The 18809-nt window shown below is 32.1% G+C and overlaps 2 protein-coding genes across 2 annotated transcripts; one reads left to right on the plus strand and one right to left on the minus strand.

Moving 5' to 3' along the window:
* The first annotated feature begins 1913 nt into the window (after nucleotides 1-1913).
* On the plus strand, nucleotides 1914-6194 carry LOC125865866 (uncharacterized). Its single transcript, XM_049546121.1, has 8 exons — nucleotides 1914-2035; nucleotides 2238-2264; nucleotides 2349-2471; nucleotides 2776-3103; nucleotides 3350-3436; nucleotides 3885-3971; nucleotides 4510-4884; nucleotides 5442-6194. Exons 1-8 carry the CDS (start codon nucleotides 1989-1991, stop codon nucleotides 6015-6017), a joined length of 1650 nt encoding a protein of 549 aa, XP_049402078.1. The 5' UTR covers nucleotides 1914-1988; the 3' UTR covers nucleotides 6018-6194.
* An 8017-nt stretch (nucleotides 6195-14211) lies between these two features.
* Nucleotides 14212-14586, minus strand: LOC125863924 (uncharacterized). Its single transcript, XM_049543895.1, has one exon. The coding sequence runs from the start codon at nucleotides 14584-14586 to the stop codon at nucleotides 14212-14214; it is 375 nt and encodes a 124-aa protein (XP_049399852.1).
* Nucleotides 14587-18809: the final 4223 nt, after the last annotated feature.

Raw genomic sequence — 18809 nt, forward strand, 5'->3', positions numbered from 1 at the left:
AATATTAAACTTTTGTCAATATCCTTTTTTATAAATTCTTTTAAGAAAACGTGAAATCGTCACCTTTTTTTGAATTCGTGACATAAAACGTTATCTCAATGACGAGATTCTGAATTCATTTTAGAAATTCTACAGAGATGTGTTGAAATAGTTGTATGGTGTAAAGTGAAGAAGAGCAGACAATTTGCCATTGAAAGATTTTGGCACATTAAACCGGCTTGATTAACTTGTTTTATTATGCCAGGAAGATATCTTCCCCAATTATAAACCAGTTCAAAGTTATTGTTTGTGCTAAGTTGCATTATTGGGGGGAAAAAGAGTCACGACTTGTATAAGTTCCCAAGGGAAAAAATAGAAAGAAAACAAACGAACAAATAAATGTAGAAAGAGTATCTATAAATTAAAGCAAAAGGGAAGTAGCTTCACATTGTTTCATCTTGTCAGTGTCAACCATAATTAATCTCAAGATAAAATTCTAGTGTTTATGGGAATTCAACCTTTTAGTTGTTTTTAAACTGTTTTTCTAGTGTTTTTATATCATGACTTGGTTTAAAATTAATTTGATGGGTTAAGTTCGGGTTGGTAGTTGGTTCTCCCACTAGCAGTAGCGGATCCAGGATTATCATTAAGGGATGTCAATGTAAAAGATATAATTATGAGGCTAGTAGGGCTAGAAAACACGACCTCAAAGAATTTTTATAACAACTTAACCATTACACTAAACTTTTAACATGTATCAAGAGATGTCAATACTTGTATATATCTTTATTAAATCAAAATTTGACTTCTATATACAATGTAATTTTCCGATGAAGGGGTATATCACTTGACACCCCTTACCCAAGGGTGGGTACGCCCTTGCCCACTGGAGGGTTAGTGTGGATGCCATTCATGATGGGTCAAGATCTTGACAACACTAACGGGTCGATTAGTAGAGTTTATAAAAATAATGTTAAGTATAGTGTATTAGTAATGCTTGCATTAGAAATGTTTGTATTAGTTATACTTACATTAATTATACATAGATGATTACCTATGTTGTTATGTATTGTTTGGTTTAGTGTATTAAAAATAACATATTTACATAAAAATAGTTATTACAAAGATATCCTTCACAATTATGGTGAAAAAGATGTAAAAAAAATTAAGGGACAATGCTGTCTTTAACCATGCTAATGCGTGCATTAAACTCTTGCATTACTAATGCCATAGATATAAGGGGCAATGTTGTCTATAACCATGCTAATACGTGCATTAAACTCTTGCATTACTCATACCTAGAAATCTATGGTATTAGTAATACACACATTAATACACAATACATAATATGAATACGTATACCAATTAAGATATTACTAACCCACAAAGCTAATACATGCATTATTTTTACTAATATACTCTACCAAATGATCCGTAAATTAATCTTAATACTAAAATATGATCCGTATTATATAGAACATTAAATTAGTGTGATATAGATAAATTTTACAAAACATTTAATTTTATTCATTAGATTGATCAAATTTATCTTCTACCCCGTTTTTTAGACGTAAAATATATGAAGAGGCTGGAATTTGAATGAATATCCATCCGTGTTTTGTAGGCGAAAGTTGAAGAAGTAGTTGAAGGAACGAGTTCCTTCATGATTAAGGATTTGAAGGGACAATCAATATCTCAATATGTGAAACCAAAAAGGTGAAGGAATCGCATTAATTACTATGGTGACTCAACTTTTATACATTAGGGGATGTTAATTACAATTTGAAAAAATAAAATAAAAACTTAATGCTTTTATTTGATTGGAAACAAGGATTCAATTCCAAAGTTAGCCTTGCTTTTCCACTTTTCAACCACAACATTTACTGGGTATTTCTGTTATTAATAGAAAAAGAAACACCTATTTTGAAAACTGTTCACTTGTTTTCCCTCTTCAGAAAGTCTTGGGATCATAAAACTCCAGTTGAGCTGAGAAGAGTAAATTTTCCAGAATGGATTTTCTCAGATTTGCACTTCCCTTGATCGATTGCCTAGCTTGGTAGATTTACTTTCTCTCTCTCTCTACGCTCCACTCCAGTTTGTGTTGTTTCGTTAAAAGATGAAAATTTTGTATGGTAGTTAAGAAGAAAGACTTAAATAAAGAAGAACTTTAGCTACAATTGAAGATTCATAAGTTTTTTTTTTTTTTTGATTCTACGTATTTTGCATGTATTGATACACTTGTTTTTTTGAATTTGCAGGCCCGTAGTTGCTCTGGGCTATCCTATGTAAGTTTTGATTGTTCAATATTAGTTAGTGGGTAATGGGTGTGTATTTAATTTTTACTGGTAAGTTGTTTTGTGCAACTGCAGATGTGCATCAATACGAGCAATTGAGACTGGCTCCAAGTATCACATGAGGAAGCTCGTCATATATTGGACTATCTTTTCTTTTATTTCTCTCTTCCAACACCTATTTGACAAATTTATCCAATGGTAATGTCCTTTGTAATTATATGGAACTCTTTGAATTATTGACACTTAGCTTGTTACTAACATTATTGGGCAAACTCGAAGTCGTTAATGGTTAACAAATTCATCGTCAATGTCTTAAAATGCACTTATTTTGGTTCTCGTCTGTGTTGGTATTTATAGGTCTGTTCTTGCTTGTGTTTCTTAAATTCCCTTGCTGAGCTAGACTGCTAGAGAGTTTGTTGAAGCATTAGGGGAAAATTATGTGGTTGAACATGAGAAATTACTCCTCTTGCATATACTAATCACTTTTCATTTACTTTGGCAGGGTTCCTCTGTGGCCACATATAAAATTAATTACCATATGTTGGTTGGTGATACCACGGTTTAACGGGGCATGTTATCTTTATGAAGTTCTAGTTCGTCCATGTTTACTGGTTAAATGGCACGATAGTATCAGTCAGTTTAATAGTTCTTGTTATGTTTATCTACGCCTTTCATGTTTGTGCTTGTCTGTCAACCTTCAAACTGTTGCCGACTGGTTTAACAAGCCAATGGAGGATCAATCTCTCAAGAATGAAACATTTCTGTCTGTGGTAGAGGGGTATCTCGAAGAAAATGGATCGGATGCTCTGGAGAAACATATTGCAAACAAGGTATGTCAGACATTACTTCAGCAAGGAGTAGACGGTTCATTACTGAATTGGAAATAGACTTGTTTTAATGTACTTCAGTTAGTTATATAAAAGTTGAGACAACTACCCATTTCTGTAGCCAAAAGTTAAATTACCACCATTAAAGCAACTGTATGATTGCATATTCCACTGGATTTTATAGCAACGTCTGCTTGAGTATTGATTTTTTTCTCAACAAGTGTACTTATCATGATCTCCTGTGTGCAGTATAAGGATTATAGTTCGAAACATCATGCAGAAGAGATCAAGCCTACTGATACTAGTGATGAAGCAGGAAGGATTACCCCCAACCAGGTGCCTCACCCATTGTTCCTAGCTCCCCGTACTTAATGAAACAATTTTTAACTTCTTTTGTTGCTGCTTTATTGGGGTTTTCACCCCATAATGGTTTGAAAAGTTGCATTAGCAGTTGAGTACAAGTTAAATGACTTGCATATATGTGATATCATGCACCAATTTTTGAGATTTGCGTATTTCCAGTTAATTTGTGAATGCTTTGTTTGCATAGATGTTGTGTACCTTTCAACTCTTGAACTATTGTTTGTACATGAGGAATAGGTTATTGTAATGACATTATGCAGTTATCAGTTTTCTCCAATAAAGCATTCAAGAGTCTGAATTTTCCTTTTGTTAACAACAGAAGTAATTACTTGTGTTCTTTTGTAGTGAAAAACTATTTTTGTGTTCACATGCTTTCATTCCTTGAATTCCCATAAATAACAATCATAGTACTCCTAATCAGACACAATGTGAAGGGGGTGGTCCTGTTTGGGAAGATATCACAGTGATGGAGCATATGGCAAAACATGAAGCAGCTGAGCCCAAACAGGTTATATTTCTTTACACTTGAATTTCCTTAAGTTACTTTTCTTTAGGAGTATTATATGTTCACGAGTATTCTTCTAGATACCTTGGTAGATGAAATATTAAACTAACTGCTAATTGATGATAGATGACAAGAGGAGAGCTTGAGATGAAACTTACTGTTTATGAAAATAAAAATTAGGCTCATCGACCAAGACAAAGATGGCAAATGATAATGCACACTGAATCAAGTGCATTATCATTTAGACCAAGCAGAAACTTTGTGTATGCTAAAGAATCACTGAATAACCTGAAATTGAAGCTGGCATACTTTGTAATATTAATTGTTTTTGAAGTTTGCACTAGATTCATCTATCTTTGTATACTCTCTAGTGTCTGTTTCTCCTGTGAAAATTTGAAGCCATTGGAAAAGGGAAATACTTAGTGCTCTTAATTTTTTAAAAACATAAAGTACCACCTTTATTCTAGCCTAGGTTTTGTGTTTCTATATACAAGAGAGAGTAATCTGTATGTCAGCGATTAAGGTGTCTGCGGAACTGCAGGTTAAGAGTTTGATGGAAAATCCAATTATAATTGAGAAGAAAACAAAAGGACTGCAGGTCAGGGAATTGGTAGTTCCAGCAGATGCTGAAAAGATAAAACTTCCAGAGGTTGCTTCTTCAGAGAAAGTTCAGACAGAGTGGACTTGTGCATTATGCGAAATGACAACCACCTCGGAGCAGAACATGAAGTCCCATCTTAACGGAAGGAAACATAAAGCTAAGTATGAAGGGCTGAAAACTTGCGAACAAACGTCGAAAAGCGATGGAAGTTTACCCGTTCCAACAAAGTCAAATCAGCTTAATCTGGAGCAAGTAAAACATGCATCTGCAGCACAACCACAGCACAGTGCTAATAAAGCAGTTGAGCCTAAACAGGTTATTATTTTTTAACCCTTGATCTTCGTGGTCATTTTGGGATATTATGCCTTCACAAATGTTAAGCAAGCATTTGATCAAAAGAGGAGAGCTTGATGTTCCCATGAGAATAGCTAATTAGCTGCTACTGATACTCTTGGTGGTCAAGTTAGGAAAAGAGCAGGATGAGGGCTTAGCTGTATATGAGGACAAAAGATTAGGCTGATGTGGAGGATGGCAATTGATAATGCACTCTGAGATCAAGTGCATTATCATTTAAACTTAAGCAGAGACTACATATATTCTGAACAATCACGGAACAGCCCAAACATTAAACTGATGCACTTAGTAAAGTTTATCCTGCTTGAAGTTTGCAAGATTCAATTATGTTAGTATATTCTCGAACCTCAGTTTCTCCTGTGAACATCTGAAGTCACTAAAGAAGAGAGAGTATTGAAGCTCTTAATTCTTTTTTAAACATTAATACTACTTTTGTTCTAGCATGGTATTTATTTTTCTATAATCAAGCAAATATAATGTGTATGCCAGTGATTGAAACGTCCCCTGTGGAACTGCAGGTTAAAAGTGTGAAGGAACATCCAATTCAGATTGAGAAGAAAACAACAGGTGTGCAGATCAAGGATACAGCATTTCCAGCAGATGCCAAGGAGATTAAACTCCCAGAAATCAATCCTCTAAAGAATGTTCAGACAGAGTGGACTTGTGCGGTATGTCAAGTGACAACCACCTCAAAGCATGACTTGAAGTGCCATCTTCTAGGGACGAGACATAGGATAAAGTGTGAAGAGCTGAAGAGAACGGCCAAAACTGAAAGAAACCCACCTTCTACTTCAAATATACCAGAGCTTAAGCAGAAGCAAGTAAAACATGCACTTGCAGCACAAAACAAGAACAGCACTAATAAAAAACCTAAAGAAAATGCCCAACTGGGAGCTACTACCAGGCAACATCAAAGGCAGACACAAGTGAAGAATGCTGGTGGTGCTACTACTCATAATTCTAAGTTGTGGTGTAGTTTTTGTGACATTAGGTGCCCTGATGAGATTGCTATGGCTGCACATCTTAACGGTAAGAAACACTTGGCAAAACTTCAAGAAAGAATGAGTTTTACTAGTGGAACATCATGGGATTGAATTATGCAAATATGCAGTTTTATCAGGGTATTTGAAGTCGTTTGGTCTAATTTAGGTTGAAGTAACTGTGTTCGATTATCAATACTAAAATTCAGTTGCTTAATCACTGGGAAGGACAATTAGGTAAAGTTAATGTCGACAACTAGTGACATCTGTGTATAATCAGTTTTTAACTTAGCTTTTTGTTTCTTCACGTCTGTTTTATGTAGTCGTCTTTTATGCTAATTTTACCAGCTAAAACATTAAGAAAAAATTCACACAAGGAGGGAGTTGCAGGCTGGAACATCTATGAAACAAAAGGCTTCCAAAGTGTGTTGTAATGAATCCTGGTAAAATGTAGTGGAAACAAGCCAGAAATATAACTTTACTTCAAATCACTGTTTTAAAAGGTGGGGCCGGACGCAAGGCATTTTATATATCACGGGGCAAGGCGTAAGCCCCACGATATGGGGCGTACATCTCAGGCATATTTAATTTTATTTTATTATTAAGAAAATAAGTAAAAATAAAGCTTTCAATTATTCTACAAATAAATTTTAATAAATAATTAATATTATATATATAAAAGATATTATAATTATTATTTGGAAAAAATATTAATAACCAATAATATAATGAAAAAAATATTATAATTACTATTTGTGAAAGACAACAACTAACAACACAAAAAATGATAATAGACAATCATCTTTAAATTGAAATCATCATCCATCTTCACACTGACTAATCCTTCACACCTTCAATTCATATTTCTACTAATTATTGTTTATACATTTTAAAGAAGAAGGAGGATAAGAAGTGTAAGAAAAGTAATAACAAAAATGAATAGAATCGTCTCAGGAACATAGTGTTGTGAAAGTTGTATCCTGTTAATTCAGACACAATTATCTAAAAAATAATTTATAGCGATGTTTCTTATCCTCCTTCTTCTTTAAAATGACCACTCTCTATTTATTTTTGGGAAAACGACGTAAATGGGTTATAAAAATCAAAATAATTATATGTTCATACCTAAACTCAAAGTAATTTAAAAAATAGTCTCATTCTCTCATAAATAATTACAACCCATAACCCCCTTCTTTAAGACTGATTTTTTACGCTTGATTGATATTAAATCAGTATCATATACTATATAAATTAGTATCATTAAGGTTTCTTGTAGAGGTGTACATGACCAGGTTAGTTCGGGTGTTTCAAATATCAAATTAAACCATTTGTATAAAAAATTTAAATTTATAAACCAAATCAAACTAATAAAACTCGGATTTTNGTATCATATACTATATAAATTAGTATCATTAAGGTTTCTTGTAGAGGTGTACATGACCAGGTTAGTTCGGGTGTTTCAAATATCAAATTAAACCATTTGTATAAAAATTTTAAATTTATAAACCAAATCAAACTAATAAAACTCGGGTTTTTTCAAGTTTTTCAACCTCGGGTTGGTTCGGATTTTTCAAATACCAAACCAAACCATTTGTGTCAAATTTTTAAATTTTTAAATCAAACCAAACTAACAAACCTCTGATTTTTTTCCGGTAAAGTATTCATACAAACAAATAATTAACTTGTACTCCAAATATTTCTTTAGTCCAACCAAAATACAATTATCTAAGGTGTTTCTTAAGAAAATAACACAAAATATAAAATGAATGATGACACCAAAATATTCGATAAAAAATAATAATGAATTCATATAAAATAAATATTGCAAATTGATAAGTCATAATAAAAATGATCATAATTTAATAGTACTAAATCATTTTAAAAACTATATATATAATGTCGGGTTTGGTTTAGTCTCGGGTTGACTTTTTTTAGTTAAAACCAAACCAAATCAAACCAAACCAATCTAAGTATAGTCGGTTTTTTTTCCAATACCAAACCAAGTCAAACCAAATCATTAGTCAGTTTTTTTTTCTGGTTTGACTCGGTTTGCGGTTTGATTCGGTTTTGTACACCCCTAGTTTCTGTTCAGAAACCTTAATGATACCAATACATTCTATATATATACATTCTATATATATATATATATATTGACTTGGTATCAATTTAGCGAAATTATCAGCCTTAGTCAGTGGCGGATCCAGAATTTAGAGTTCGTGGGTGCCAAATAGCCTTATCGATTAAATTAATTTTATATTTGATTAAATTATTCGTCTTTTCGATATATATCATAAATCAATCAATAAAATATAAATAATAAGATATTACAAATTCACACTCCACACTAAAAGCATGAAGTTAACAAATTTAAAACTTTCAATAATATTATTACTAATATTATAAATATTCATCATTCATATACAATTGTCCTCGACGAGTTTTCATATTCTGAAAACGATCGATAATAACATCATTACTAACATTTATAAATACATCACGCTCTATGTAACACACTACACAATGATTTAAATATTGATTACCAATACTATTCCGCACTTCATTTTTTATGTGCTTCATTGATGAAAATGCTCTTTCCACAGTTGCCGTAGCAACAAGTAAAATCAAAGTCAACTTTACAAGTAAATAAACAAGTGAAAAGCCAAAGGAGTAATAATGTAATTAATTTAATTTAAGTCCATAATAATTATATAAAAAAAAAATAATGTGCTGTTTTTCCTTAAAAAAATGTGCTTGGAGCCTTTATTTTTCTTTAAAAACTTTTGCAGCAAAAATAGATACAAATGGGATTTGAACCCACAACATCAACCTTCTAAAGTTGCCCTCCTACCAGCCAGTTTTGTTCTCTAGGTAACACACTTTATATTTATATAAATATTATATATATATATATACCTATGTATATATAGAGTTTCCGTCGAAGTTCGGGGGTGGCGTGGCACCCCCACACCCCTTCATAGATCCGCCCCTGGCCTTAGTAATACCAATACAATGTATGATACCTCTTTAGTATTAGTTAAACAAAATTAATTATGGGGTATATAATGTAATTATTTAGTGGAGGTATGAACGTAAAAGGGTATATGTTTGTAATTATTTTGTTTTTATTGAGTATTTACTTAATTTCCCCTTTATTTTTTATTTTTTTAGTAGAACGGTAGAAAAAAAGAAGAAGAAAGAAATAGAAAAGAAAAAGAAAGATGTACCATTCTCTATTTATTATTATTATTATTATTATTATTATTATTTTGAAAGCTATGGTGTGTGTTTCCATGTGCTATTCTTTTGTGACAAATAAGGTCAATGCTTCAACCAACCACCACTGGCGGCATTTGAATTTAACAAAACAAAATAATTTAAAATATATTTTTTAAGTGATGTCATATGGATATTATGTAAAGTTAATTACTGATGAAATCAAATTTACAACATGGTAGCCTACTTGCATTATTTCAGAATCAGATAACATTTTCGGTGTTTATTATTTCTTTAATATATAAGCATAATAATTGAGTTATGTTTTGGTCACAAAAGTTAATTTTTTCGACTTTGATTCAATAAAATCCATGAAATTAATTGTAAAATATACTTTCTCTGATAATAATTATCCACTGTTGACTTGAAATATGAATTAAGCAACAATAAATGATAGAAATAATTTTAGCAATTCACCCTAATTAAATATAAGTTATCTGTATACGTTGAAAAACGAATAATATTTAATAATAAGAATAAAATAGAGATAAAATGTTAAGTTATTTATTAGTTTTATAAATTAGACAAATATGAGTAGACATTTTAAAATAATATAATGGACAAGTAAAGATGAACGGAAGAGAATAAATTAGAGCAACTTCACATATAGCAAACACAAAAATCATATTTGTATGCTATAATTATAGTTTGCATAATTGCGCTCCATAGAAAACATAAATATGTATATTTCGCTATACATATACAAAAGAAAGTAGTTGTATAATTTCGCTATGCATATACAAAAGAAAGCAGTTGTATAATCTGCTTTGGTATACATATACAAAAGATCAATTGTATAATCTGTGTTTGTATAAAGCGAGAAAGAGAGAAAGACAAAAGAAAATTGAGCAGGGAAAGATCATATTTGTATAATCATAAGTGTATAGGACAAAAATATATGCATTTGTATTTGTACATACAACTTTCTCTCGCTTTATACAAACAAAACACAATGTATACATTTGTGTTTGTATAAAGGAGAGAGGCGAGTGAGCGAGCGAGATTTGGGAGAGTGGCGAGCGAGATCTGGGAGAGGGGAACAAAAATATATGTATATATACAATTTTCTCTCGCTTATACAAACACAAACATATTTTATACATTTGCGTTTTTGTATAAAGTGAGAGAGGTGAGTGAGCGAGCGAGATCTGGGAGAGTGGCGAGCGAGATCTGGGAGAGGGGAGAGAGGGGAACAAAAATATATGTATATATACAATTTTCTCTTGCTTTATACAAACACAAACGCATTTTATACATTTGCGTTTGTATAAAAAGTGAGAGAGGTGAGGGAGAGAACGAGAGTGGTGAGTGAGATTCACCAGGAGAGGCGCGAAATAGCAACAGTTTGCTATGAGGTACAATTAAATCAAACTATATTTATAGCATTTAATTTGAATTAATAATTTGCTATTATATATAATTTGCTATTATATACAATTTTCTCAATAAATTAGTACAACTTTGATATTGGTATAGGTACTCTTTGGTCCAAACATTTTTATTTTATTTTTTTAATAAAGAAGTTTAAGGTGTTTGGTCCGTAAGTGAAAGTGCTTTTAAATAGTAGAGCTATCCACATTAAGAAATAACTTAAAATTTTATGTTTCTTGACAAAAAAATAATATTTCTATTATAAATACATATTTATCCATATATCCCTTATTAATTCTAGATTACTACGTATAGCAATTCATTCCTTTTTAATGAGATCTAAATTATACATTTAAATGATAAAAATTAAAATTACACTTGCTCTATATTCTTGTTACAATTATATAGCTGTACTTTAATATTTTTGAATTTTATACCGCAGATATAATTTATTCTTGTAAAAAAAATACGTCTAATTATCTTCATGTTATACTAATATTTAAATATTTTATTTGAATTATTTCTCACAATATTAATTTTTAGCATAGGCCAAATAGGGTCGAAGTATAGTCAACGTCAATAACCAGTTGCTTGCATCTTATTTCAATTAATGTCTACGAACCTCTTTACAATGAAGGAGGTAAAGTGGTAAACTAGTTATTGATAGTATACATATACGTGATATGCACTGGTTCAATAATATTATTTTTATATTTATAAAATTATTATTTAAATCTTATTTAGTATAGTTTGTACTCATTTATTTATAGAAAATGCAGTAATACTTTATTAATAACAGCAAAACATTTTATTTTTTTAAAAAGTAATTAATTATGATTCAATGTTTGTCATTTAAGGTCCTAATTTATTTTAACTATTTATTATTTTATTTGAATTTATGAAGATGAAGTTGTGTTAGTTATACTTCTTACAATATGTCAAATTATTAAATTTTAATTTTTTACAGCTAAACATTGATTTTCAATTAAAGTAAAGTATATTGAAAGATAATGTGAATAATAATTTTTTTCGTCAAAGGGATAACTTAGAAGTGAAAGAAATGAGTGCTCGGACAATTAATTTATGTTATTTTCATGTCAACAAAAAGAATATGCAGTTGTTATAACAATTTTTTTAAAAGTGAATTTTTAGTCCGTAGACCCTTTTACCAATAAGCTAAATAGGCATGGCCCACTACAAAAAAAACATGAAACAAAGAAGGGAAAAATAGCAATCTAGTCAACATACCTAACATAATTAGTCAAAACAACTACACTTTAAAATATTTATTTAAAATATCAAAATGTCAATACTTTACAAAATAATTGTATTCATATTATTATTTATTTTACCATTTCCCCCCTCAAACCAGTCCATCATTAGACCAAATTCTAATCCAATAACAGATAAAAAAGGAAAAAAGAAAAAAATAACTACCGATTTCTTTCCCCATCATTCACGTTTCTTTTCCCCATCATTCAAGTTTTATATTTTCTCTTTCTTCAAATTTCTTTGCATGTCAAGAAATACAAATTATGAATGGTTCTCCTAATTTGTTAAACAAATCTCTAACTTAACTCAAGAAATATCTCAATTGTTAAAGGTAATTTCAATTATTTAGTGATATTTATGTTGATTTTATTTTTAAAATCACCGATTATCTTGTATTTCAGGTTTTATATATTACGGATTTTCCGTCAATTTTTTCGATTTTTATGTGAGTATGGTTAGATAATCATCAAATATTTATATGTTTCAGATTTTTAGTCTTTTAATTTTTTTTTGATTTTCTTGTGATTTTGTTTTAATATTTCAGATTTAGTAGAATGTGAGTTTGGTTAGATAATCATCAAATATTTATGTATTTCAGATTTTTAGTCTTTTAAATAATTTTTTTCGATTTTCTTGTGATTTTGTTTTAGGGTTCGGGCGGTTTCCCTGTCGGGTTCTAGATCTCCGCCGCCGCCACTGTATGGATGGTTCCAAAAGACTCTTCTTGAATCCATGGAACTTGATGAATCAATTGCCGGATAGAAGTTCTTAATTGTCCATTCATTCTCAATTCTAAATAACCAAAATACAGTTTATTTATGTATTCATTATTAATGTATTCATCCTAATTGCATATGTAAAACAAAGTTTTTATCTTATTTTGCTTATTTTGTATTTACAATATCACTTTGTATATCAAATAGTTTGTATTTAGATTTGATTTTGTATTCGTCCTAATGGTATACCATCAAGTTTTGTATTTATATTTGATTTCGTATTCATTCTCAAATCTAAATAACCAAAATACAGTTTATTTATTTTATATAGGTATTCATCCTAATTGCATCAATAAAACATATTTTGTATTTTATTTACGTATTCATTATATACGTATTCATACTATTACTAGTAAATAGATTTGTATTTTATTTGGCTCATTTTGTATTTTCAATATCACTTGCAATTTATATTTCAATTACATTTTAAAATAATGACACACAAAATCATATCTAAAGAAGTCCATCCGAATACATTTCAGATAAAATCATATTTAAAAAAGTTTAAACAAGTAAGGATAAAAAATTAAGAGAATATTTTTACCTTTTTTGAAATATTTTTTCTCCCATGATTCTCTCCATTCTGTTATTAAATATTAAAAATTTGTATTCTTTCAAATTAAATAAATTAAATAAATACAGTCAGCATTATAACAAACCAAAATATTGACATTTTTAATAAATATTGAAAGTGTTGACAAGGGGTCCTATTAGATGCTAAAATATTGCTGTTTTGAAAATTTTCCCAACAAAGAACACAAAATGACCAAAGTCCAAAAAAAAACCCAACCCAAAAGAAAAAGGTGAAGAGTTTCTAAAAGCTCTTCCCTAGTCTAGTCCACTGTTGTAATTCCTCATACTTTTGTCTTGAAGCTTACTCTCTCTTCATTGAATTTGAAGACTCTTCTCTCATGGCTGCACTGGCATTGCTGATTTACTTCTCTAGCTCCTGGTACGACTCAATCCTCTTTTTTCTTGTCGTTTCTATCCTATATATTATTGATATATATCTTTCTTTTTCTCTTTTCTCCTCAGATGGTCGGGGTTCTTTTCAATTGACCGTTAGTATTTGCTCTGCTATCTCTAATCTTGTAAGTCATTGAGCTCGCCCTCTCTATTTCGCTTCATTGTGTGCTGTATAGCTCTAAAGCTCCGCGACCTGACTTGATGGAGCGTTTGATGGCTGAAAATTATAGTCCTAACCCTCTTTAACGCAGATGTAATTAATCTTTCTCTTGTCACTTTCTCAATGTTTACTGTTCTTGTTCAATGTTATTCTTACACTGTTGTATCTATGCTTCCCTTGTTCTTGACTGTTTATGCTTTTCTTCCTCATTATCAACATGTTGGTGTTATGAATCTTTTTTTCTTGAATATGAAGTTTGGTACCTGCGCTTTATCTAAATTAATATGTCTTCTGATTGAACTTGGTAGCTCCTGAAAGGTGTTGTATTCCTTTGTAGTTTGTGATTCCACCACCTTATTTGCTAAAGAGTCTGCTACACAATTTCCTTCTCTAAATGTATGAGTTAATGTAGCTTGTAGCTTGTGTACAAGAACTCTTATTTCCTCAATCCTTTCTACCATCTCCCATGGTACCTTCCACTGTTTTTCAATCATTTTTTAGGCTCAAAGAATCTATTTCCAACTATAACTCCCATTAGTTCCTTCCCCATGCAGTACTGCAAAGCCTCCAAGATTGCCATTGATTCAACCTTTGTGTTTGTTGCCACTCCAATTCTTTTTGCCTTTGCATACAGTAAGTTACCTTCATGATTTCTAATGCAAAATCCAAAGGAACTATCTCCAGGGTTACCTTTACTTGCACCATCTGTGTTGTATTTTACTTTGTCTCTCTCTGGCCTTTGCCAAACTACATTGTAGTGATATATCTTGAGCATATAGTTCTGCAATTTTGCTATTAGGTGTGGCCAATTTGCTTTTTCTGGTCTTATCCAAGGATACACTCCTCTTACTAGCTTCCTCAACATCTCCTCTATTTGCTCCACATGTTTTCAAATGTAATAGTCTTTCATGTTTCAAGTTGTTTCTCCTTTTTCATATTGTTCACATAATGACTGCTGGGATTGCTCTATATAGTAGTTGAAGTCTAGGATTGGCATCTAGACTCCACCATTGAACAATAAGTTGTTGTAAGTGCATGTCCTTCATATTTATATTTGCAAAAATAGCAAACTGCATCCACAACCTCTTGGCTATGAGAGTTGTTAGGAAAACATGTATCATAGTTTCTTCTGCCTTTACTTCACAACACCAACATCTTGATACAATCTGAATTTTTAATTTTTTTCAGAGTTTCATCTGTGGAAATTCTACTGAGCCATAGCCTCCAAACAAAGAAATTGATTTTCAATGGCAATCCCTTTGCCCATATGAAATCAAAGTCCCTTCTTCTTTCTTTCCTGTGCCTCACTAAATTCCAGGCCGAGTTGACTATGAAAAATCCTTGTGAATTACCCATCCACCAAGTTGCATCATTGTTGTGGTTATCTTCTGGAGGCTTAATATGATTCACAATATATACAACCATCTTTTCAGACAATACCCTCCTCAGACCTTCTATGTCCTAGGTTCCATATCTACTGAAAGACTTTACCTCCAGTTCTTCATTTACTGCAGTATCTCATTCTACTTAATAGAGTGCTCCTTGTTTGGTCCAGTTATCAAACCAGAAAGTAGAGTTTCCATCCTTTAGCTGCCACCAAATGTTATGCTCTACCTCTTCCCTAATAACAATCATCTTTCTCCACACATGTGATGTTCCCTGTCCTTAAGCCAAAATTGGATGAAGTTTTTTGCAGTATTTATTCAACATGAAACTTTCTCACGGAGAGGATGTAGTTGTTCTAAAGTTCCACCATAGCTTTGCAAATAGAGCTTTGGACATGTCATGTAATGACCTGAAACCCAAACCTCCCTCCTTCTTAGGGTAACACATATTATCCCATGATACCCAATGTTTGTTTCTGGCTCAAGTTGCATTACCCTAGAAAAATCTTACAAATTTTTATACAACTGATCAATTACACTTTTTTTTGGGGGGGGGNAGGGGGGGGGTTTCATGGAAGACAATAAATAGAGGAGCATTGTTTGCAATATATGGGCTATCAGAATGTATCTTCCATGAAAGGACAAGAGCTTGTTCTGTCAGGAGATTAATCTCTTCATTACCTTCTTTACTAAATTCTCAAAGTGTGATTTATTTTTCCTTCCATAAAAAATGTGGCATCCCAAATAGATGAAAGGGAAAGACCCTTGTCTAATTCCAGTGAGTCTTTTTATCCTACTACAAACTCCTATAGAAACTTTTTCATCTAAGTAGACCAAATTTTTGTTCAGGTTAATCATTTGTCCTGAAACCAGCTCATATTTCCTTAGAATTTGCATCATCTTTCTAATTGAGGATGATTTCTCTGAACAAAAGAGTATACTGTCATCTGCATACGATACATGATTGATTTTAGGGCTCTATTTAGACATCCTAAAATCTTTGAAATCTGAATCTTCATACAAACTGTTGAGTCCTCTTGCCAGTACCTCAGCTGCAATAATGAATAAAGTCGGGGATAATGGGTCTCCATATTTCGGCCCTCTGAAAGACTAAAAGAAACCAAATGACTATCCATTCATGAAGACTGAATACTAATTATTTCTAATTAGTCTTACTACCATATGTATAATTCTTTCAGAAAATTCAAATTTTCTCATCTTTCACCAAATATTTCCAAGATACCCTATCATATGCCTTTGCTTTACCACCACATTAAGTAGTTTATTTCTCCTATTTATGTCTCTTACTATCTCTTGGGACAGCAACACATTATCTGTTATGCTTCTTTCTTTGACAAAACCTGATTGATTTGCTGAAATAATTCCTGGGAGCACTGTCACTATTCTTTCATGAATGATTCTTGAAAGTATTTTATTGGCAAAATTACTTAGACTTATTGGCCTAAGGTTCCCATAAGATGCTACCACCTCCTTCTTTGGTATGAGCACCAAATTGGTATGTGTAATGTACCTGGGTAGGTCTTGTCCACAGAAAAAATCCTTCACCATATTAGTCACATCATTATCAACAATATCCTAGCAGCTCTAAAAAAACTTGCATGAAAAACCATCTGACCCACTAGCACTCTCCCCATTTAGAGTAAAAACCACCATTCTGACCTGATCTTCTATAGACATTCTTCCCGTATCAACATTTTGTTCCTCATTTATTAGAGTAGGAATGTATTCCAGCATATCATAGTTGGTGGTCTCTTGATTCTCCCTGAACTGCTCCCTAAAGACATTTACTGCTTCTTCCCCTATATTTTGTGTAGCAGAGATTATGTCCCCCTGATTGGTAAGAATATACACAACTTATAATTCTCTCCTCTTCCCTTTTACATAAGCATGAAAGAACTTGATATTTCTATCTCCTTGTTTAAATCACTTCATTCCTACCATTTTCCTCCAAAACTCCTCCTCTATATGTCTATATTTTTTTTTAACTCAGCTTCTGCCTTATGAAGTAAGGCTCTGTTTTCTACTGTTGGTGTAATCTCCATTTGTATTTCCATAACTTTAATGGTGTCTTCTAAGGTGGCAATTCTCTGAAAATATCCCCAAAGGTTCTTCTACTCCACTGTGCTATTAGTACAAACTTAATTCTCTTCATCTTACTATGAATCACTGTGAAAGGAATCCCATTAATCTCTTCCCCATACCAGTTATCTTTCACAACCTTTTTAAATTCATTGTGCTTGGTCCAAAACTTTAAAAACCTAAAAGGTTTTGTCACTATGTCTTGTAAACTGTTACCAATCACATGTAGGGGAGCATGATCTGACCCTTGCCTTAACAGATGATGTACCTCACTGTTAGGTATTAATCTCATCAATTCTTTGTTACCAAATACCCTATCAAGTCTTTTTGAAAATACCGACTTCCTCAATTTTGCCATTCCACCATGTGTATGAACTGACCTTGAATTTGATTTCATTTAATGCACAAGCATTTGTACATTGCTCTCATGACCCAAAAATGGACGTGATGACACTCGTCTTATCCCACCAAGACAAGTCAGCCTAAAACTCAATCATTACGATAAAGTGCAAAAATAAAATATAAGTAACTTAATAAAACCCTCAAAACCTGGTTGTCAGGTGTACAAGCCTCTAATAAAACCCCCCAACCTAACATTTCACAATTTACATAGCACACAACTTAACAACAACACTCTAACAATTACATATCCTCAACAACAAACTCAATATTTATCAATCACAACTTCCACAGAAAGGCACTCACAAGATCAGCAACACACAAGATCAAGTACATCAATGATAAAAATGTGCAATGCAATATCAAGGATAGTGAAGCATGTCTGACCTAACGATACACACCCGATGTCTCTCAATCGGGGACCCATAGGGGACATATCTGTCCATGCATCCGTCTAGGCGTGCACTCATCCCTCGATAATAGTATCCATCGTGGTGCGCAATATGTCCCTCGATATATAGTATCCATTGCGGCGCGCGACATGTCCCTCGAAATGGTACATCCTCTTTAATTTCTTATTCTTTCTCAATTCACCTAACACTTGTCACAATCATGTATCAAAACAATGAAAATAACATGTTCACAGTAGTGAAGAGATGACCATTTTCATAACATTGCACAATTCACAACAACACAATCGTGATACAACACCAACAATGAATCAATAAGCCTTTCAAAATCATTCTTAACACATCACACACCAACAATAAATCACACTGCCTTATATTACCCCTTTTTCATCGTTAGAATTATTCAGCATGGACAAGTCAACCCATCACCAAATCCCATTACTCCCCAACACATATCACAAGGAAATACACGACTCTATGCACTTAACAAGGGTTTAGAAATCCACTTGCCTCAATAATCAAACAATCACTTCAAGACTTGAGCCTTCCCTTTTTGTTCGGCTTCCAAATCAATGCAATTTATTCAAATAAATAATCACAATAAGATTTTGAAACTAACAACANACGTGATGACACTCGTCTTATCCCACCAAGACAAGTCAGCCTAAAACTCAATCATTACGATAAAGTGCAAAAATAAAATATAAGTAACTTAATAAAACCCTCAAAACCTGGTTGTCAGGTGTACAAGCCTCTAATAAAACCCCCCAACCTAACATTTCACAATTTACATA

Source organism: Solanum stenotomum, chromosome 5, assembly GCF_019186545.1.
Source record: "Solanum stenotomum isolate F172 chromosome 5, ASM1918654v1, whole genome shotgun sequence".
NCBI classification, from domain to species: domain Eukaryota; kingdom Viridiplantae; phylum Streptophyta; class Magnoliopsida; order Solanales; family Solanaceae; genus Solanum; species Solanum stenotomum.

What these genes read in the sequence shown, in the direction of transcription:
- LOC125863924 (XM_049543895.1), bottom strand. Translation starts at nt 14,586, where the DNA reads ATGTTGAGGAAGCTAGTAAGAGGAGTGTATCCTTGGATAAGACCAGAA.
- LOC125865866 (XM_049546121.1), top strand. Translation starts at nt 1,989, where the DNA reads ATGGATTTTCTCAGATTTGCACTTCCCTTGATCGATTGCCTAGCTTG. An exon ending in GTTGCTCTGGGCTATCCTAT is followed by an intron (nt 2,265 to 2,348) that starts GTAAGTTTTGAT and finishes GTGCAACTGCAG; the next exon opens with ATGTGCATCAATACGAGCAA. An exon ending in GAAGGATTACCCCCAACCAG is followed by an intron (nt 3,437 to 3,884) that starts GTGCCTCACCCA and finishes ACTCCTAATCAG; the next exon opens with ACACAATGTGAAGGGGGTGG.